Below are 20,113 nucleotides of genomic sequence, written 5' to 3'. Positions count from 1 at the left end.
TGAACCTACTGTTGCACAAACATATGTACAAGAGATAAGTCGCTTAACAAGGACGGATAGTCTCTTGACCTTGTAATAAGCACCTCGGCCCTTTTCTCTCTGTGTGTGTGCACACTTCCACCATCGAAGGTCATTCCCATCGAACTCGTTGTCAAACCAGAACTGCGGCACGCCACGTGTCAAAACGCAGTTCAGGTTAACTTCCAAGCGAACATGGCCGACTTTCAAGAAGATATCAAAGCTGTCCCCGTCCAGAACCTTCCTGGTGTCCGCTCTGTGTCGCCGGTTGACGAGAAACGTGGATCCACCGCCTCAACCGCCGCGGCGGCCCAAAAGATCCTCGAGCACGGTCAAGATGCCGACGAGGCAATGAAGGCGTACGCTTCCGGCGAAGTCGTCGAGGTCACCGAAGCCGATAACAAGCGACTCTTGCGCATCATCGACTGGCATCTAATGCCCCTGCTGTGTCTCATTTACGGTCTGAATTATCTCGACAAGACAACCTTGTCCTACGCCAGCATAATGGGCATCAAAAAGGACATCAATCTCCAGGGCGACGATTACCAATGGCTCGGTAGCATGTTTTACTTTGGCTACCTGGCATGGGAGTATCCCACGAATCGACTCCTTCAGAGACTGCCACTGGCAAAGTATTCCGCGTTTTGTGTCGTCGCTTGGGGAGCCGTTTTGGCGTTATTCGCCACCGTTTCCAATTTTGGAGGAGCTGTTGCTATCCGATGTAAGTTCTTCTTTGGGGTTGGCTAAACCAACATGATACTTGTCATTGGTGCTGTTGTCGTTGACAAAAACGCTAACGTATGTTGTCATTATCTCGACAGTCTTCCTGGGCGTCTTCGAAGCTGCCGTCACACCGGGATTCGCATTGTTCACTTCTCAATGGTACACCAAGAAAGAACAAGGCACTCGGACCGGAATATGGTTCAGTTTCAACGGGTTCGGACAAATCTTTGGAGGTCTCGTCGCGTACGGCATCGCCGTCGGTGCCCGCAAGCATGGTACCGCCATCGCACCTTGGAAGATCGTCTTCTTGGTCAATGGATGCTTGACCGCCTTTCTGGGCATCATTTTCTTCTTCGTGATGCCGGACAATCAACTCAACGCACGCTGGCTGAAGCCCAAGGATCGGGTGTTGGCCATTGAACGAGTCCGGGTCAATCAGCAAGGCATCGGTAACAAACATTTCAAGTTGTATCAGTTGAAAGAGGCGCTCCTGGACCCATTGACTTGGGCATTTGTGTTTTATGCGGTCAGTTTCTTTTTTGACTGAACGAGTTCTGGTCTTCTCGGCTGATGATATTCATGAACAGTTGACAGCCGATATTCCAAACGGCGGAATCAGCAATTTCTTCTCGCAATTGGTAGGTGTTGTTCCCGTGGCAACAAACACCCCTTGTCGCCTGCCATGGCCTGCCGTGGTCTGCAGAGTGTTGAGAAAAGTATTCTGACTAGTGACAAACTTGCACAGATCGTTTCGTTCGGTTACACCGCCGAAGAGTCCCTGTTGTACGGCACGCCAGGTGGAGCCGTCGAGGTCGTCTCCCTCATGTTTTGTGGGTGGTTGGGCGACAAACTCGGACAACGCATCTTGGTCTCGATGAGCGGGTTGACCATTGCACTCCTCGGGATGATCCTCATCGTGGCTCTGCCGCTGGACAACAATTCTGGTCGCCTGGCGGGCTATTATCTCACTCAGGCCTCGCCGACCCCCTTTGTCGCCTTGCTCAGTTTGATCGCCACCAATGTCGCCGGGTACACCAAAAAGACCACCGTTGCGGCATTGTATTTGATCGGATACTGCGTCGGTAATATTGTAAGTACTTTTTTTCTCTTGGGGACAAGGGATATCGACAAAATTCCCTCTAGAGCATGCATTTGTTGACTCTTTTTTCTTGCGCGCTCGTCCACACGCACAGATCGGTCCACAAACTTTCAGACCAAAAGATGCACCGAGATACGAACCCGCCGAGATCACAATCATCGTCTGTTGGGGTCTGTGTTTGATTGACCTCGCCTTCATCTGGTGGTATTGTAGACGTCAGAACAAGCTCAAGGCCAGAATCAGGTCGGAACCGGGTTATGTCAAGTTGGAAAACCAAGAGTGAGTTTTTCCGGCTTTTTCTTCTTTCTGTTCTCGAGTGGCAACAAAACAAAAGAAAAAAGGACTGACGTTTTGACCCTGTTTGATAGATGGCTCGATTTGACCGACAAGGAGAACCCCGAGTTCACTTATAGCTTGTGAGAATGAAACGGTTTGGTACGGAGATGGAGTACTACGAGTATCGTTGATATTCGAGATTGTCCACGTCAGGAGTCAAGATATTCTTTTGATATTGCAGCGGCTACCAATTTGCCTCTATTTCCGAGTAAGAGGTTGTTGTTGCATGGGACCACGCCGAGTATCCAGATCAATCTAAAGGTTAGATGTCTATCTGAGATTGGAACGCCTTGATTCATTGGTAATCAAAGCTAAGCTACTTTCCCCCTTTCACCATTTCTCCTCTTTTCCATTCCAAGTCGAATTTCCTCCCATTCCGCGCCAGAAATGTACTTCTTCATCAAGGGATTCATCCCCCGTAATCTTGCAATCGCCACACACAAGGTCTGAAATTGATATGGGATCCACCATCGTAACGGACCCAAGAACCAAGCAGAAGGGAACCAAATCATTGCCGTTGCCGATGCGTGTCTGTTTGATGTGACCGTCAGTTTAAGGAGCTCTTATACAGTATGGACATCCTCTTTTCTTTTCTTGGTGATCCACCGCTGAATTTGATTGATGCTGCATGTTGGGCCTTTTGGAGGGAAACGGGTAAAGAAGAAGAGGAAAGGGGGGGGGAGAAAGAAACAACATACTGAATAAGCATGACTTGCAAAATACTCAACCGTTCCTTCCCCTCGGCCACATCACTCACGTACATCAACAGGTTCTGAAAAAACAACCGGTCCATCTTGTCGTCCATGTCGTTTGGGTTTGGATGAGCCCACAGCAGGATCGTCGTGTCTTCTTGCGGGTTCGGGTCGGGCCAAAACGTATGGGGCGTCCAGGGGTCCATGGTGTGTGGTGCGTTCTCACCCGTCGTGGATGGCGTGTGGATCGTGTCGATGGTCAAGTAGGTCGACGTCGTCCCCACGGAACCACTGAGGACGCTGAAGGATTCGTATTGTTGGAAATGTATGTGTAGAGGGGGTGACTTCGTTCACGAGTGAGTCAGTAAGTGGAATAGGTGAGTCCTTTTGTGAGCACGCGCTTGGAGCCATGAAATGGTGTTAGAGTTAACCGGGCGAGGAAGGGAGGAAGAGGAGAGGGTAGTAGAAGGGATATGACGAACCTGACTATGACCTTTACCGAGTTTACACATGGGATGGTCGTGTTTGTATGTGGCGCGCATTAGGACACTGTATGATGTATAATTAGCAACAAAGGTATCAACCGATGAAACGAACGGTGAGTGTGGGTGTGTGCGTGTGAGTGACTGAGAGATGTCGAGCTTCGAGGGATTTGGAGGAAGAGGTAAACAAACTGACGAAGCATTCCTCGAGGGCTTCGGCTTCAGAAACTCCAATATGAATGATCCATGATATAAAGAGTATGGTCCACCTATGACGGGTTCTGGATCTGGATCTCCTGCTCCCGCCGCCATGTCAAGTTTTGCCGGGGAGGCCGTACTCGTGTTGTTGTATCAAGACTTGTTCGGATGTACGGTATGATACAACCAAAGAAAGGCTGCCGCTGAAAAGGGGTTGGGTTTGGGTTAACTCACCTGGGCAGTAGTACACTGGACGTACTGCAACTATATATGTCTTACCAAGTTTGGGCCCCTCTGGATGGATATCGGTCCATCCTTCGGCAGCGTCACTCATCCAACGTAGAGTCGTGTAGTACCACTTTAACATTACTCATCGCTTCGTCGCTCTTTGTCCGGCATGGCAGAAGTTCGACCCCAAAGTGTCCTCTAAATGGTCAAGCACGAGTAGACCAAGTGGCTCCTTTCGTGCTTACGAACTTTACCTAAGTGCCCTCCTATACCTTAACATGGTGTGGCGTGGTAAAAGGTCACAGAACGGTCCAGACTAGTTCGGGCTTTCGGTGTCCCAATGTTGCCAATGAATAGCTTGTAATTAATCGGGGGCCGTGTTGTAATGTGGCTATACTCCAGAACTTCGGTGAGTGTGAGTGAGTGTAAACACGTGTTCAACAAAGAGGGAATGTGGTACGGAGTAACAAGGAAGCAACTTACGGTTATGCATCGAGTACTTCTTCAGAACAAGTACTAAGCACTTACGACTACAAAGGTAGGTCAAGTAACCAACACTTGTTCAAGTACTCTGGAGGTCCCCTTTGGGGTTTACTGCTGACCGATGACTGTGGTATCCGCCATCTGGGGCTTATGGCACGGACATACGCCGTTCAAGATGCTACGAACAAGACACTAAAATAAATGCGATGGGTATGTCCAAGCGAGTGATTTATCCAGCACCCGTGAACTTTGGGGAACTGGACAGCTGAAAAAGGACCAGAGGAATAAAAATTGATATTGCAAATGGACATCTCAACACACCTGTACTCCACCTCCATGAAAATGACATCTCGATTTCTAGTGAAGAAGTAAAGTAAATATCAAACCCCACAGACCTACTCAATTTCAAGCATCAATCTTGCCATCTCATCCACGGTCCCCTCAACTTGATCAATTGACAACATATCATTCGGAGCAAATACTCCAATACCAAGATATCCATCGGTGACCTTCGCTTCAATGTCGATAGCAGGCTGAATTAAAAGTCAGCCTTTTTTTGGGTGCAGAGAATCAAAACAAACAGCAGGACACTTACCAAACACCAATTCACTACCTCTCGCGATGCAGGACCATCTCCATCACCATCCACAAACGGAGAAGGACTGCCCAATTCCGGCAAGCTATCCCTTCCTCCCGAGTCGACATTGGCGTGCGTCACTCGGACTTGCCGGTTGACTCCTTGGGCATTGCTGTCCACATCCCCAGGCTCCTCGTCGTCGTCCTCGCCAGGTAACGACAAGAAGTTGACATAGGTATCAACCCTGGTACCTGTCCATTCGGATATTTCTCTCATGCTCACACCGGAATTTTCCATGCTCGTGATATTGGCAAGATCATTTTGCACTTGTTTCGCGATTTCAACAGTTGTCGTTCCAGCGTCAAATTGAACTCTCAGGGGGACAATGTTGAAAGTCGGTGCAACAAGATTGGCTATCACTTCGACGTCCAGTGATCGATTTGCAAGATAAACACCCACGATCACATCCGAAGGTGCATTGGTCTTGATTTTGTCTTCTTCAGATCCCACGCAAATCCTAGTGTATATCCTGGCGTACGCGGCGAAGAATAGTGCTTGAAGGCTGACACCGTGGTGTTTGAGTCTGTCAGTCAGCTGAGCAACCTGCAAGACACGAGGGTTGAATCTCTCGGTTCGGGAAGAATCGAACGTGCCTCTCCCCACGAGAGGAGGACGCGAAACAATGTCCAGATAACCGCTCCAGAACTTCCTTGCTCTTTCCCGGCCCGTAATAGTCTTGATGACAAAGTCCGACAAACTGTCACGAATCCGAACCTGGAGGTTCGGATTTCGGCACAATCTCTCTAGCTCGGTGGCCATGAGTTGAAAACTCACAGCATCATAGAGGGCGTGATGAATCCGAAGAGTGAGGAGCGACCCACCACCATGCTTCTTCACATCCAACGTCCAAGGAAAGCTATAATTGCGTCGCACCTCCTTTCTGACAACAATCTGCCAAGTTCTCACATGACCATCATGGTTGTAATTCCCGAATATAGTCCTCAAAATCGGCATTCGGTCAGTCAGAACCTGAAAAGCGTCCAACACGGTTTCAGGCATGACCTCGGAGACTTCCAACCAGAATGTTGGGTAGAACAATCTGCCTTGACTTGCGTTCCACATGTCGAGCATGAAAATCTGTCCAGCAGTGCATGGTATGATCTCTTCAATGTCTATCGAGGGTATACCAACAGAACTGCGGACGGCATGTAATTCCTCGTCACTTGTTCGTGTATCAGACGGCATGTCAGATGGCCGTGTACCTCCATTTGTCGCACGTTGCACTGTCGCCGCCATGGCCTCGATAGTTTGAGCTTTGACGATCTCGCTGACTGCGAGTTTGATCCCTTCTTTTCTGAAAACGCTCGAGAGCTTGATCGCGCTGACACTGTCCAGGCCAAGATGGAATATTCCGGTGCTCTTCGTGATCAACTTGAGATCAGTGTTTGATACTTTGGCCAGAACCACCCTCAGTGTTGTTTCTATTGGACTCCAGGTCACTTCATTGCCATCGTTCTTCGCATCGTGGGTCTCGACCGGAGCTGGGTTGCCGTTGTGTAGCTTGAACACATCCTTGATCTTTGGGAGCCCACAGATGGAGACGCCTTCAGCATTTCTCTCGAGCATAGCCAAGTCTGGACGCAACATGAGTGTCGACAGTATTTTGTCGAGCAACTCCAAAATATTGTCAGCTGCGATCTTGTTGGCCACATGTTTCTGGAAGGCCACTGTCCATGTTATTCCCTGACCTTGACCTTCGAGCTCGATGTTTACAGGATAAGGCGGATTGATCGAGATATCAGTACCTTCGATCTCGTCGTACAACTGTTCGGTTGCGTCAACAGCGTCTGGTAATTTCTGAAATGTAAAGAGCGTGTCGAATACTTCTCCTCCCGCTCCTTGTTGTCGGGCGTATTGCAGGGTCTTGCGCAAGGGAAAATGTTGGTGTTCTAAAATTTGTACAGCCGTGTCATGTACTCTTTTCACAAACTGTGTTTTGGTATCACTCTCCTCAATTGTCTGGCGGAAGAGCACAGTGTTGAAAGTTGGGAACATGAGGCGTGCCGAATCGTCAGTCGTGCGTCCAGATAAAACAAGTCCGAAACATACGTCAAGTTGAGAAGTATAATATGCCAGAGCAATTGTACAGCAAGCAAGACCGAGAGATTGCAAAGTAATACCTTGCTTTTTGCAGAATTCCAGGGTATCACCCTGACTTATCTTCGATACTCTCTGTAACAAAAGGCTGGGGTTTGCTCGGTCCCGACTGTTGATGCTGTGTCGGATCAAGGTTGAACGTGTCCCTGACGCCCTCTTCTGCCAAAATGAGTGACTTTCTGGGCTTTTTGAGCTCTCCAAAACCCGTTCTAGATGCCGTTCAATAGCCACAATCTTAGTCGGCATGGTCTGTCGAGACCGATAACTGTTGAGAATCTCCTGGTGCAAGAGGTGCAACGACCATGCATCGTACAGTGCATGTGGCAGGGCGATTACAATGAATGGGACCTTGTCCTCGTCGATGACAATTCGGACATTGGTGCGTTGATCGCTGATTGCTCGACTCGTGGCATCGTTTCTAAGGTTCTGAATGATCCGCCACAGATCCTGGTTCTGCACAATTTCCACATTCACATGTTCCTCCAACACAAACTGGAAGAATGTAGCATTGTCAACTGGTGACTCATCAAGGGCGAAACGAGTCCTCAATATCGGCTGTTGTCTCGACACGTTTATCCAAGTCTCGACCAATCGATTGATGTCGACATCGGCTCTCACCTTCAGGGCCATCATGTTTAGATACTTCGAAGACTCTACCAGGAGCCCTTCCTGCAATGGCGTCACAGGTAAGCTGGTCTGTACGTTGCGTAGATTAACTCCTTGAAGGTCCAATATTCGCCGATACCGGTCTTTCTGCGAATCCAGGGATCCTGCCGATGGATTTGAGGATCCAGAGAATGGGTCTTGTGTTCCATCCTGCAGGTGTTCAGCAATGCCAGCAACCGTTGGAAATCGCATGATGGCGCTGACTGCGATCTTGAGCCCGGTGTTTCTTAGACGAGTAGCCAATTTCATGGCTTCGATGCTGTCTAGGCCCAGCTCAAAAATGGTAGGCCTCTCGAGACGGATCATCTCCTCCTCGACAGAAGCCATCTCTGCAAGCTGATGACGAATCAATTGTTGTGTCCTGTTCATGTTTTCGTCTCCGCCAGTCCTTTGAGGATCTGCCAATTCCTTGCTTCTTGTGGCTGTAGACAATGCGTCTCGTTGTTTTGGTTGGCAGAAGATATTGGGAAGCACATGGTTTACGCTCTCAAGGCTTTGCACTGTCTCGATGAAGCTGTTGAGAATCTCTTGGGTCTCAATCTCGTTGAGGTATTCCGGTTTTGCAACGATGGAAATGTTGAAGATTGTTTCCCTTTGGGTCACCTCGACATTAAGGGGATAATCTGGTCTGTTGTCTTCAGTAAGTTCTATCCATAGTTTCCCTTCATCTTGAGTTTGTCGAGGCGCCTGAAAGACAAACAAGTTGTCGAACAAGCTGAATCTTGGATCTTCTCTCAGATAATGCGTAATCCTGCGTAGAGGCGTACTCTGATATTGCATCACTTCTGCGTTCAGATTGTGACAGGCTCTGACGAGGTCGCCGAGGGTAGAACCCTCTGAAAGAGTGCTGACAGCGAAAGGAACCGTGTTGAACATGGGCCCAATCACATCTTCGAAGGTTCCACTGACGGTCGACCTTCCTGATAGTACAACACCCATCGAGGGTGGACTTTTGAAAGTCTTGTGTAAAGTGTACAGCCATGAAGCTTGGAAGAGCGCTGACGACGTGACGTTGTACTTTTGGGATAATTGTTGTATGATTCCCAGAGACACTTGAGCATCAATATGAACGAGTTTGCTTGAAGACTCATTGGCAGAATGCCTTTGATGAAGTCTCAGCGGCTCGAAATTGGACAACCTTGACCGCCAGAATTTCTCTGCATCCAACATATGACAAAGCGGACCGCTAGCCAGAGATTCGTAGAAATTCTTGGGATTTTCCTTTGAACCATGGTAGAGACTGGTGACATAATTCAGTAGCAGTGGAAGACTAATTCCATCGTAAAGCCCGTGGAATATCTGCAACACCATTTGTTGTGTCCTGGCAAGATCGACCAAGTCAACCTTCCATGGCGGTGTGGCCCCAAAGGAGTCCCAGTCTTGGGAAATCGGAGTGACAGAGGCATTTGCACCCGAATTTGCCTTTCGGTCATGATACAGGATTTTCATGTTTGGACACGTTCGAACAACCACTTGTGCGTACCCATCAGTCGTCGAGACAAAACATGTTCTTAAAATCGAAACCGATCGACATGCTGATAACCATGCTTGTCTGAGACGCTCAATGTCAACCCTTGAGTTCAGTTGGAACCGGAAGCATGTGAGATAGGTATTGTCCTCGAGCTCATTGCGGACGACCCTGGATACCATACCTTCTTGCAAGGGCGTGCAAGGCGCAATGGATTCGATCTCGTCATCCCTAATTCTGAGCGCTTCACAAATTCTTCGGAGATGAGTTTGAGAGAATGCTTCGATGCGCTTTTGTACCACTGATACCACCTCACTTTGCTCCACCGACGGTTTCTCATGGATAGCAAGAGCTAGGTCTGAGACTGTCTGGTGGCGTAGAATGTTAGCCACGTGTGCATTCTGATAGCCCTTCCTCTTCAAGGATCGAGAAAGGCCAATAGCAGAAACAGAGTCCAGGCCAAGCTCGAAGAGCCTGGAGGTTGGCTTTATCATCGATTCTGAAACTCGTAAGAAGTTAGAGAGGATTTTCACTGCTTCACCAAGCAATGCCGAGCTTTCAGGGGCAACTGCCTCCACGCCAGTCGATGGAGAAGGCCGCCCCTGAGACAAATTAGCCTCGTACATTGCTTTTAGAGCCTTACTGTCAACCTTGTTGTTCACAGAAAGTGGAATGAAATCGACCGCCAAAAACCCGTTTGGCACCATGTAGCCGGGAAGCTTGTCGGAACAACGTTCTTGTATTTTGTTGGCTAAAGTCTCGGCTTGCTCGGTCCATTGGACTTCTGGCTTTGAATTTTGAGAATGTCGCTGTCCGGTTGAGAAGAAGGTGACAAGTTGTTCCCTCTGCTGAATGGGATGCTTCAATACCATAGTTACCACATCCTTGATGCTCGTGTCTGCATTCATTGCAACATGGTTGATCTCGCCTATTTCAAGTCTCTGGCCTCGAAGCTTGACTTGATCATCGATCCTGCCCAGGAACTCGAAACTATTGTCATGCAGAATACGGACTAAATCACCTGTTCGGTATACTCTCGTCTTGAAATCATTCAGAACCACAAACTTTTCGGCTGTGAGTTCAGGTCTATTGAGATAGCCTTTGCCCACCAGAGGTCCGGAGAGGCAAAGCTCGCCGACGGCTCCTCGAAGTACAGGCCTCTGTGAATTGGGCTCAAGGACGAATGAGCCCACATTGTCCCATTGTTGGCCAATATTGGTGGGTTTTGCGTTGATGGGAACATTTTGATGTACAGTGCAACCAATGGTCACTTCACTTGGCCCGTAGAAATTGTAAAGACATCCAACATCACCCCAAATTTCCAGGATGTCTCGTGTAACTTGCTCGCCACCAACAATGAAGACACCCTTGCAAAGACTAGGCACATCTTCAGGGGTCAGTAATCGTGCAAGGCTAGGGGTAAGATCGAGATGAGTTATGTTTAGCGAATTAATGGTCCCGGGTAGATCTTCGAAGAGGAGATCCCTTGGTGCTGAGGTGACGCAGATACCTACACCCCAGCTCCAGTATTGCTCAAGCACGCTGACATCGAAATGGAACGAAGCGAATTGAAGCCACCTGGAAGTGTCGCTCCAGCGTCCCCGAAATATGCGTTGGAAAGCTAACATGGCTTGGACTGCACTGTCATGGCTGATCAGGCATCCTTTTGGTGTGCCAGTGGTTCCAGAGGTGTAGAGACAGTAGCACGTGTCCTGCATGCTCAGGTGTCTTGACAACACCGGTTTTTCAAGTGGGAGGCTTTGCCAATCCTCACTTTCAAGGGAAAGGACTTTAATATCCTCAAGAGCATCGAGCCCTGACAGGTTATTCATCGTGAGTGAGATTTTGCAATTCGAGTCTCGAAGGATGAAGTCTTTCCTCTGCCTCGGAGCGCCTGGATCTATCGCAAGATAGCCACAGCCAGCTTTCTGAATTCCTAGAATAGCGAAGTAGGCTTCAGGACATTTGTCAAAGCAGACGGCGACAAGGTCTCCAATCGAAGCACCATGGTTTCGTAAAAGGTGAGCAATCTGGTTGCCCCGGCCGTCCAGCTGTGAGTACGTCCAGCTCTGTTTCTGACAGATGGAGTCCTTAATACTGATGATGAATTCGAGAGCCACGTTACTTGGTTTCTCGCTGGCTGTTGCTTCAACGAACTCGTGCAGGAATTCAACGTCTGTTGCAATCCGCTGGTCTAGCGGAGGGACAACCGACAACAATGACTGGGGAGGTGTCGTTTGCTTTTCAGAAGCCGATGCGAGAATACCTCTCACTATACCGTCAAATTCATCAAGGATAATTCTTGCTTGCTTCGTTGGGAGGATGTTCTGGCGGAACGTGAGCTGGAGATTTACATCCGTATCTGTAGGAATGATCTCGAGTGAGACAGCATACTCTGTCAAAGTCTCCTCGCTGAATAGCTTCCAGGGGCTTGCAGTGCAACATGTAGAACTGTACTTTTGCACGACAAGAACAGTGTCGAATAGTTCCTCTTCGACTCCGATCCATCGTTTGATGGAGTTCATCGGAGTTTGCTGGTACCTCAACATCGCTGCGGAGCGTCTTGAAATGCTCTCCAGAAGATCCCACGGTTCCTGGGTTGCTTTGATGGCAAAAGGAACAGTGTTGACGCAAGGAAAAGCAACGTCGTTCTCTTTTTCCTGCTCAAAATCTCGACCTGACAAGATGACACCAAAGGCAACACGATCTTGAGCCGTATATGCTGATAGTATGCGCGACCAGGCAGCGAGTGAGACAGTCTGTATGCTTGATCCGATATCAGCACATGCAGTCTCGAATACTGTACATGACATGGAACAGTGAGAAGATATCGTGCAGACACTCTCATCGTCGGTGAAATGAATTCTCATATCTGGAAAACGAGTCGGGGACAAATCCACTGCCATCTGCTTCCAGAAGCTTTGAGATTCTTCGTTCCTACTCATAGCTAGAATCTTGGAGACCACTGGGGAGATAGCAACGGGTTCTCGAGGCCGCTGGTTCATATACAGGGCAGCGACGCTTTGTAAGATGATCTCCAGGGATCGGGCATCGTAGAGAGCATGTAGCATAGAAATATTCAGTGCAGTATTACCATTATGCGATGTCAAGTGAATTGCCCATTGTAATTTGGTCAGGTCTGACTGGTCCGGCATATGTTCTCGGTCACTCGGGTTGACCACAGATCGTGCATCGGTCCAGGGAAGCTGAATGGCTTCATGGTGGTATGTGACCATGGCAAAGGGAATCCGTGGGTCGTCCGTTTCGACAAATCCGGTCCTCAGCATCTCATGTATGCGCTGAGCTTCGGTCCACGCGATCTTCAACCTCGATACATCAATATCTTTGTCGAGCATGTAACACATGGAATTGTAGTACATGCGTTTGCGTGAGCGGAGACACTGTGACAAGATTCCCGCTTGAGTTGGTGTGCATGGTCGAACAGTTCCGATACTTGATTCATCGAGGTGATATTCTTGGGAAAGCCCCTTATGATATTTCTGGTCGAATGCTTCGAGGTCAAAGGTCAATGACTGCGTGTGCCTACCACTGTTCGTCCCGCAAACATCTGCAATGAGGCCGATGCTAGCAGCTTCCATAATATCTGCGCTCGAAACAGTATAGCCTTGTCTGCGGAGACTTGCTGCGATCTGAACAGCATTGATACTGTCGAAACCCAGATGAAAGATAGTAGTGTTCTTGTGGATTGACGCTGGCAATTCCGGTTTGAGTTCCCTCATAATGTTCACGACCAAGGTCTCCAGGTCCGAAAGCTGTTCTTGCGTAGCGTGGACCCCGTTCACCTCCATTGATACAGATTTTCTTGGACTGTCTGAGGCCGCAGTCCCAATTGATTTAGTTGATGGTAGGCTATCGACAACAACAGAGAAGTCGTGAGCTCGCGATTGAGGGTATTTTGCAGTATGTGAAAGCAGACAGTCGAATCCAGCTAGAAGCTGGTCTAAGAACTGTTCGTTGGCAACTTCCGAGTGTAGCTTTAGACATATCACATCAGTGTCGACTCCCACAATAATTTCCAAGATGAATGGGAAGGACATGTCTCCGGTCTCTTCGACAAGAGACCAGATGTGCTCGTCCAGCTTTGTTTCCCCATGCTGTAGTAATAGCAATGTGTCAAAAAGAGCTCCAGCATTCGTCGAATTTTGTCTTTGTATACGGCGAAGTGAACTTGGCTGGAATGGCATTACTCCAAGATTCGTGTCATGCAGACTCTGGACCAAGTCTGAGTTCGTGGCGTCACGACGGAGGTTGACACGGATTGGCAATGTGTTGAAACAAGGTGCAACAACCCTATTTATGTTCTTGATTGGCAAATTGCGGCCACTAAGGACGCTGCCAAACAAAACATCTCGAGTTCCCAAGAGGTATGATAATAACCGAGTCAAGCAAGCTTGAAATAATGACAACGGGGTAGAGGAAAGGTGTCGGGCAAATTCGTGAAGCTCTCTTACGGTCAAAGATGCACTGCGACTGGTAACAGCAGACTCGGGATCTTCAGACTTGTAGAGTGATGTTACATGATCTCCAAGTCTACAGACCGTACTGTTCTTGAGTAGACGGTGCCAAAATTCATCGGAGGCGTCAGGTATATACGTCGCCATATAGTCGAGATATGTGTCGAAAGCAATGGGACGCTGCAATGAGTGGCCATTATAGATAGCCTGGACTTCGCTCAAGAGTATTGACATGGCTTCTGCGTCATACAAGCAATGGTGAATTTTCAAGATCAGCTCGTGGTCTCCTGATTCCCTCCTCTGCAGTTGCAAACTCCAGGGTGGAAACCTGAGTGGTTGAGGATGATGGGTGATGTTTGACGGACCGCCATCAACGAACCAGGGAAGGGAAAAATGCTGTAGGACGACTTGCGCAACAGGATTCTCGGCTGAGTCTAGAAAGATGAACCCAGTCCTGAGAATCTGTTGTCTGGACATAGCTTGTGTCCATGCGTAATGTAGCTTCGAAAGATCGCCTCGAACATGGAAAAGTAAAGAATTCTGGTAGGCTTTGGACGCAGGTGTCAAGGACCCTATTGCCATTATCTCCTGAAGAGGCGTACAAGGGAGGATTTTCTCAACACCTAGTCTTTCCTTTGCATAAGCCTCCACAATCATGGACCTTGTCGCCATGTCGAACATTTCCTTCGGTGGCTTATTGGCTGGTGCAATCACTAGATGGCGTTGTTCAGATACAAGCAACGCCACGAGTTGACTAATGGAAGCATTTCGCAGTAATGTGGAAATCTCGACATCTGGGAAATGAGTTCTGAGGTCTCGAGCCACCTTGATCACACTGATAGAGTCCATCCCAAGTCCGTAGAATGACGTATTGCGCCGGATAGTAGAGAGCGGAACGTTGAGCGCTGCCGATACTGCATTAGCAATATGGCTTTCTTGTTCAGAAAACTCTGTCATGTCCACATGGCCTCCACTATCTCGAGAAATCATCTGCAGGTGTTCAGGGTCGGTGTCAAAGTACACCCGGGTCAGCAATCTTCGATCAACTTTGCCCTGCCTTGTCAGGGGGATCTCTTCAAGGTGAATGAGAACATCAGGTATCATATAAGTTGGAAGTATGCTTGCAAGTTGTTTGAAAAGGTGCCTAATCGACTTCACATCATCCCCTGCTTGAATAGAAGAGCGAGACGTCCAGAAAGCGACAAGGCTGGAGTTTCCGCTCTCTCTTGGAATGACCATGGAAATAGCATCTCTCACCTCGTTGCTCCTCAGCAATGAAGAGTTTATATCTCCTAGCTCGATACGCTGACCTCTCAATTTGACTTGGTCATCCTCTCGACCTAATATGTTCAACGTTCCGTCTGCAAGCAGTCTCCCAATATCTCCAGACCGGTACAGTCGTCCGAAAGTTGGATGCTCGAAAAAGCTGTTGGCTGTTAATTCAGGGTCGAGGTATCCACGGGCAACCTGCTCTCCGCCTATCCAAACCTCCCCTACGGCGCCCTTCGGGACCAATTGAAAATCCATAGGGTGCTTGTTTGTCGCGTTTTGTACGGATGAGTCTGAGTTCAACTTCTGTCTTTGGCAAATGAAAACCGAAGTGTTTGACAGCGCCGGACCCACGTTGTTAGGTGCATCCGATCGTGACACTTCCGGTCGAACATTACAAATGTTTGTTGTTTCGCTGGGCCCATACCCTTGATATAAGCCGCGTCCAGCCCAGTCTCCAAAAACTTTAGAATTCATTGGCTCTCCAGCAGTCACCAGCATTTTGATTTGTGGGACGGCATCTGGGTGGACAAGTGCGGCCACAGAAGGCGTCATGCTAAGATGAGTAACATTCAAGCTGTCAATGAATTGTGGGAAGTCTTTGAACAAGATATCGTTTGGCGCTGTGCACAAAGTCATTCCCATATGCCAGGTCCAGAAAATCTCGAATACAGACACATCAAACGCAGGGGAACACGACTGCAAGAGTCGGTCTTTACCCGGCTCAGAGGGATATATGTGCGATAATTCATTGAGATTGCTTAGGAGATTCTTGCGGGTGAGAAGGACACCTTTCGGGATGCCAGTACTTCCCGAAGTGAATATTGCGTAGGCAAGATGATCGTTGGTCACTTCGAGTACCTCAGCCGCCTGTTTTGATTGCTCCGTCGGCTTGAGAAGCTCGTGTATCATCGCTGACTGGCGTTCTTTCGTTGAAATTGCTCCAGCACCGTCCCCCAAAAGGACCAGGCAGCTCTTAGAGAGCTTCAATATTTGTCTGAGCCGCTCCGGTGGAGTTTGCGGGTCAATACACATGTAACCCGCTCCAGAGATGACGATGCCTAGGATAGCGACGTATAGATGTACTGATCTATGCGCGATCACACAGACAATATCGTCAGATTGAATTCCATAGGTAGTCCTCAAGGCAGACCCAAGCCCCTCAGCCTGAATGAGCAGCTCGTGATAGGTAAGAGTGTCTTTCTCTACCACGCCAGAGTCAGCGTCATATCGGCGCACATATTCAACTGCACGCCTTTGTGGGTCTGTCTTCGCAACATCCCTGATTGTGGTTGTCAGGTCAAAGCTTGAATCGAACTTGTTGTATTCGGCGTTAACGACTGACATCAATTCCAATTCACAGCCGTCCCACAGATGTTTCAATTCGGTATCAGGGTTTTGCACCATTTGAGAGACGATCTTGTCTAGCTGAGCAGCTAGTATCTCGGCGTGGGTCCTAGGAATCCGGTCTACATCAAAGGTCATTTGCAGGGAGACGGCTTCGTCGAAAGGCTCGAACTCCAGGACGAAGGTGTAATCCAATTTGTCCTGCGTCTTGGTAGTGCGAACGTAACGCTCGCCGGACTGGCTGTGCTCGTAGCCTTGCTGCCACAAGCACAAAGTATCGAACAATTTGGTTCCAGAGTACACATTGGCTGCCCTGTAGATATCTCGAAGCGCTAAGGCTCCGGATACCTGAGTTCTAAGACGTTGCTTCTGAACAAGATTGACTGCATCTTCCACCGTCCTCAAAGACTCCAATTGGAGTCGTAGTGGAAATGTTGACAAGCAAGGGCCAATGATGGATTCGATCCCTAGTATTGGTAGATGTCGACCAGCGGAGACCACTCCGATAATAACATCGGGATTATCGATATAACAAGACAACAAGAACGCCCAAGCCGCTTCGAACAAGGCTTCTCGGCTACAGTGAAGCTTCTTTGCTGTTATTGAAAGATGTTGATAAGGAACTGAAAGGGTTATAGTAATGGAATCTTTGCGCCTTGAATGTGACGTTGAGGTGGACAATATTGGAAATTCTAAAGGCACAATATCTTGAAGCAGATCGCGCCAATAAGTGAGATCTTCAGAAGCAAGGGCCTGTTGATGCTGGTATGAGATCAACTGCGAAAATTGTGGTCTTTTAGGTAATGGTTTGGAGTTCAAGACGGCGTTGAGATCCTCGATGACCAGATCCCATGACCAGCCATCATAAAGTGCATGATGGATGCGTACGAGAATCTGGCCATCATCACTGTCAGATTGTACGAGCTGTAGGGGGTGAAGGAGGCTCAACTCATTCACTTGCAAGTCTTTCCACAAGATCTGTGCAAATGGCATCTTGCCGTCACCCGTAGAAACGAAACCGGACCTTAGAATCTCGTTGCGTTGTGCTACTTTCTGTAATGCCCAAAAAATATCCTCGAAAGCCTTATTAGAAGAGAGACTGAGCCAAATCTGGTTGAAGTTCAACGTCTCGTCAGTTGCGGTTTCTACCAGCATTGCCAGTTGCATAGGACTGCAAGGCTGAAACCGCTCCCAGTCTTGCCCCAATTTCGAGACTTGAGAATCGTTCAACATTGCTTTCTGGAGTGTTTCCCACTCATCCGAAGTCTTGTAAGGATCCGCATCGTCGCAAATCGCCCTGCTTTCCTGTAACTTGAGGTTTGCCGCTAAGTCGGCAATATTCTCGGCTTCTGCTACCATTGCAGCGTTTAGTTGTCTATATTTCTCGCGAAGACGTGAAGCAATTTTGATGCTCTGCAAAGAGTCGAGCCCCAAAGACCAAAAAGAAGTCGATCGGCTAACTTCCCGAGCAATTTCTTGCCGTAGTACCTCCGCGATGTCGGCTTCGATTGGATCTTGGAAACTCTGCATTGGTAGAGATTCCTGGACGTAGTCTCGGTACTCTCGCTCAAGAGTCTTACGGTCGACTTTTCCAGAGGGGAGTTGAGGCAGGTCTTCCTTCAATATGACTTTTGTAGGCCGCATATAGGGAGGTAGCCATGCTTTGCATGTTGCGGACACGTCTTTGGCCTCGATGCTTGCTTGTGCCGCGCAACATAATACTAGAGCATCGTCAATGACGAGCGCAATAGCGAGTTGAACTCCATTAGTGTTTGAGGCCACTTCCTCAATCTCACCGAGCTCGACCCTCTGACCTCTGATCTTCACCTGCCCAGAACTTATCCGACCCAGGATCTCCAGAGTGCCGTCAAGACGGCATATGGCTCGATCTCCAGTTTTGTAAACAGGACCGTATCCTGGAAGGTCGACGAAGGCGTCCTTGTTTTGTTCTGGTCTGTTGAGGTACCCGGCGGCAAGTTGGCCTGCAACAGCTAGTTCACCTGGTTCTCCGATCGACGCAACAACGTTGCGGTCGGTTTCACTCAGGACATAAGTTGTCACGGTCCTCAAAGGACGCCCAATGCTCCGGGGAGATGCCACGGATGCAAGTTTGCAGGCGAGCGTGCAATGAATGGCAGCCTCCGTCGGTCCATACATGGCGTAGAGAATGCTTGGTCTCTCAGAGTCACCGCCAAACTCTGACACTACCTTCGAGGTGAGCATTTCTCCAATTGTCAGCAGCGTTTTCAAGCAAGGCGCGGCTTGTCTTGTCTGCAGAAGTGTCCCTGCTACAGTGGGGGTTAATTCAGCAGCATCGGCATCAAGACTTTGAATCGTGGCTGGGAGATCACTCAGCATACGTTCACGCTCGCAGCCGACCAAGGTTGCGCCTCGAAAGAATGGAAAGAAAACTTCGAAAATTGACACATCAAAAGTCGGTGAAGCAAACTGTAGAAACCGTTTGAAATGGGGAATATGCTCGTCGTGCGCTAATAAAGACTGAGATACTGAAAAATGCGAGACCATGACACCTTTAGGTAATCCTGTAGAGCCTGAAGTGTACATGACATAAGCAGGGCCATGAGAGTCTGCTTGGATATACTGGTCTGCGTCAGCTTCGTCGTCTTTACAAGACCTCGACCTCTGGCGTAAGTCCTCGAGTGAAATGTTCAAGCATGTAATGTCTTTCGCAACGCTGGCGGCGAATTGCGACGTCTTTGGGATAGTCAACACCAACGACGCATCAACATCCTGGAGCATGAACTTCAATCTCTCTACGGGGACATCCTGAGCAACCGGACAGAAGGCTGCGCCAGCCTTCAGAACCGCGACCCAAGCTATGTACAGCTCGGGACATTGTGGTATGAGAATTGGTATAATACTTCCTCGACTTTGATTATTCCGTTGTCGTGCTCGCAGATCATTGGACAGTATATCGGTGAGATTGCTGAATTCTCGGTACGTGAGCTGGATTCGGGATCCGTCTGCAGCGAGGAAGTCGAGAATCAACTCTTGTTCTGGTGTAATTGCAATAAGCTCATGCAGCAGCCTTGGCCCAGGTAGTATATCGCGGTCTGCATTGAGTATGGCCAAGTCACGTGGGCCGGATGAGTGGTTGGTCGGAGCTCGAGGCATGTCTGAGTCTCGGAGGCGCTACGGCACCAACTCCGGAATGAGATGAGAATCCCTGGTCGGCAGCCTTTCGAGTTTTAGCCGGAGAAGTGTTGCTAGTGCTTGGTGAAGCTGCGCCGTACTGGTTGATGAAATTTGCAGAGAAGATATGGCAACCTTCGCTTCGACGTCATAGACAGGCTCGGTGTGACGGGCATAGGATCCTAGAGGCAGGCGGTTTGTTGATAGACTGGCCTTGATTTAACGCAAATATTACGGTGGCCAGAAATATTGATGTGCGAATCGTCGAGAATATCTCGGCTGTATCGGTGATGAAAACACGGTTGTTGCGTATGTAGTCATTACGCGGTCCATCAAACGGTCGGTTTGAGCCCTTCAACAAGATTCACGGCGCCAACCACGGGCAAGTCAGGCCATCCCAACCGTAAGCATTGTGACAGCCCAGTATCAAGCCGTGATTTGTTCGTAACTGGACGGGAATAGGGACAGACTGGTTCCTCCCAAGCACATGGGAAGAGGAAATTTTGTTTCGACCGAGACTCGCATGCAATCGAGCAGCTCGAAACCCATGTTGATGCATGGAGATCCACGCCGCTAAGAGGGCGTGTGGGTTGATGAAGTGATTGTGAATGGGCCGAGATTGAGAGATTGCGACATTATCAGATAATCGGAGACAGAAAATTCTGATTATCTGATAATCGGGCGTCTTGGCCCCGCTGCTAAAGGTCCGTTCATCGGCGACACAATGGGTCGACAGCACCTC

At 48.8% G+C, this 20,113-nt stretch overlaps 2 protein-coding genes across 2 annotated transcripts; one reads left to right on the top strand and one right to left on the bottom strand.

The window, feature by feature from the left end:
• Positions 1-213: 213 nt before the first annotated feature.
• Positions 214-2,302, top strand: PV06_00417 (uncharacterized protein; the record flags this gene model as incomplete). The annotated part of the gene is made up of 6 exons (XM_016400915.1): positions 214-739; positions 840-1,267; positions 1,329-1,379; positions 1,487-1,831; positions 1,935-2,119; positions 2,209-2,302. The coding sequence occupies 6 exons, from the start codon at positions 214-216 to the stop codon at positions 2,258-2,260; spliced, it is 1,587 nt and encodes a 528-aa protein (XP_016267968.1). The 3' UTR covers positions 2,261-2,302.
• Positions 2,303-4,398: 2,096 nt separating this feature from the next.
• Positions 4,399-19,984, bottom strand: PV06_00416 (uncharacterized protein). The gene is made up of 2 exons (XM_016400914.1): positions 4,855-19,984; positions 4,399-4,792 (listed from the first exon to the last, which is right to left on the bottom strand). Exons 1-2 carry the CDS (start codon positions 19,351-19,353, stop codon positions 4,655-4,657), a joined length of 14,637 nt encoding a protein of 4,878 aa, XP_016267967.1. The 5' UTR covers positions 19,354-19,984; the 3' UTR covers positions 4,399-4,654.
• Between the last annotated feature and the right edge of the window lie 129 nt (positions 19,985-20,113).

This window comes from Exophiala oligosperma, assembly GCF_000835515.1.
Source record: "Exophiala oligosperma strain CBS 72588 unplaced genomic scaffold supercont1.1, whole genome shotgun sequence".
Classification (NCBI taxonomy): domain Eukaryota; kingdom Fungi; phylum Ascomycota; class Eurotiomycetes; order Chaetothyriales; family Herpotrichiellaceae; genus Exophiala; species Exophiala oligosperma.
This window is presented reverse-complemented; position numbering and strand designations above follow the sequence as displayed.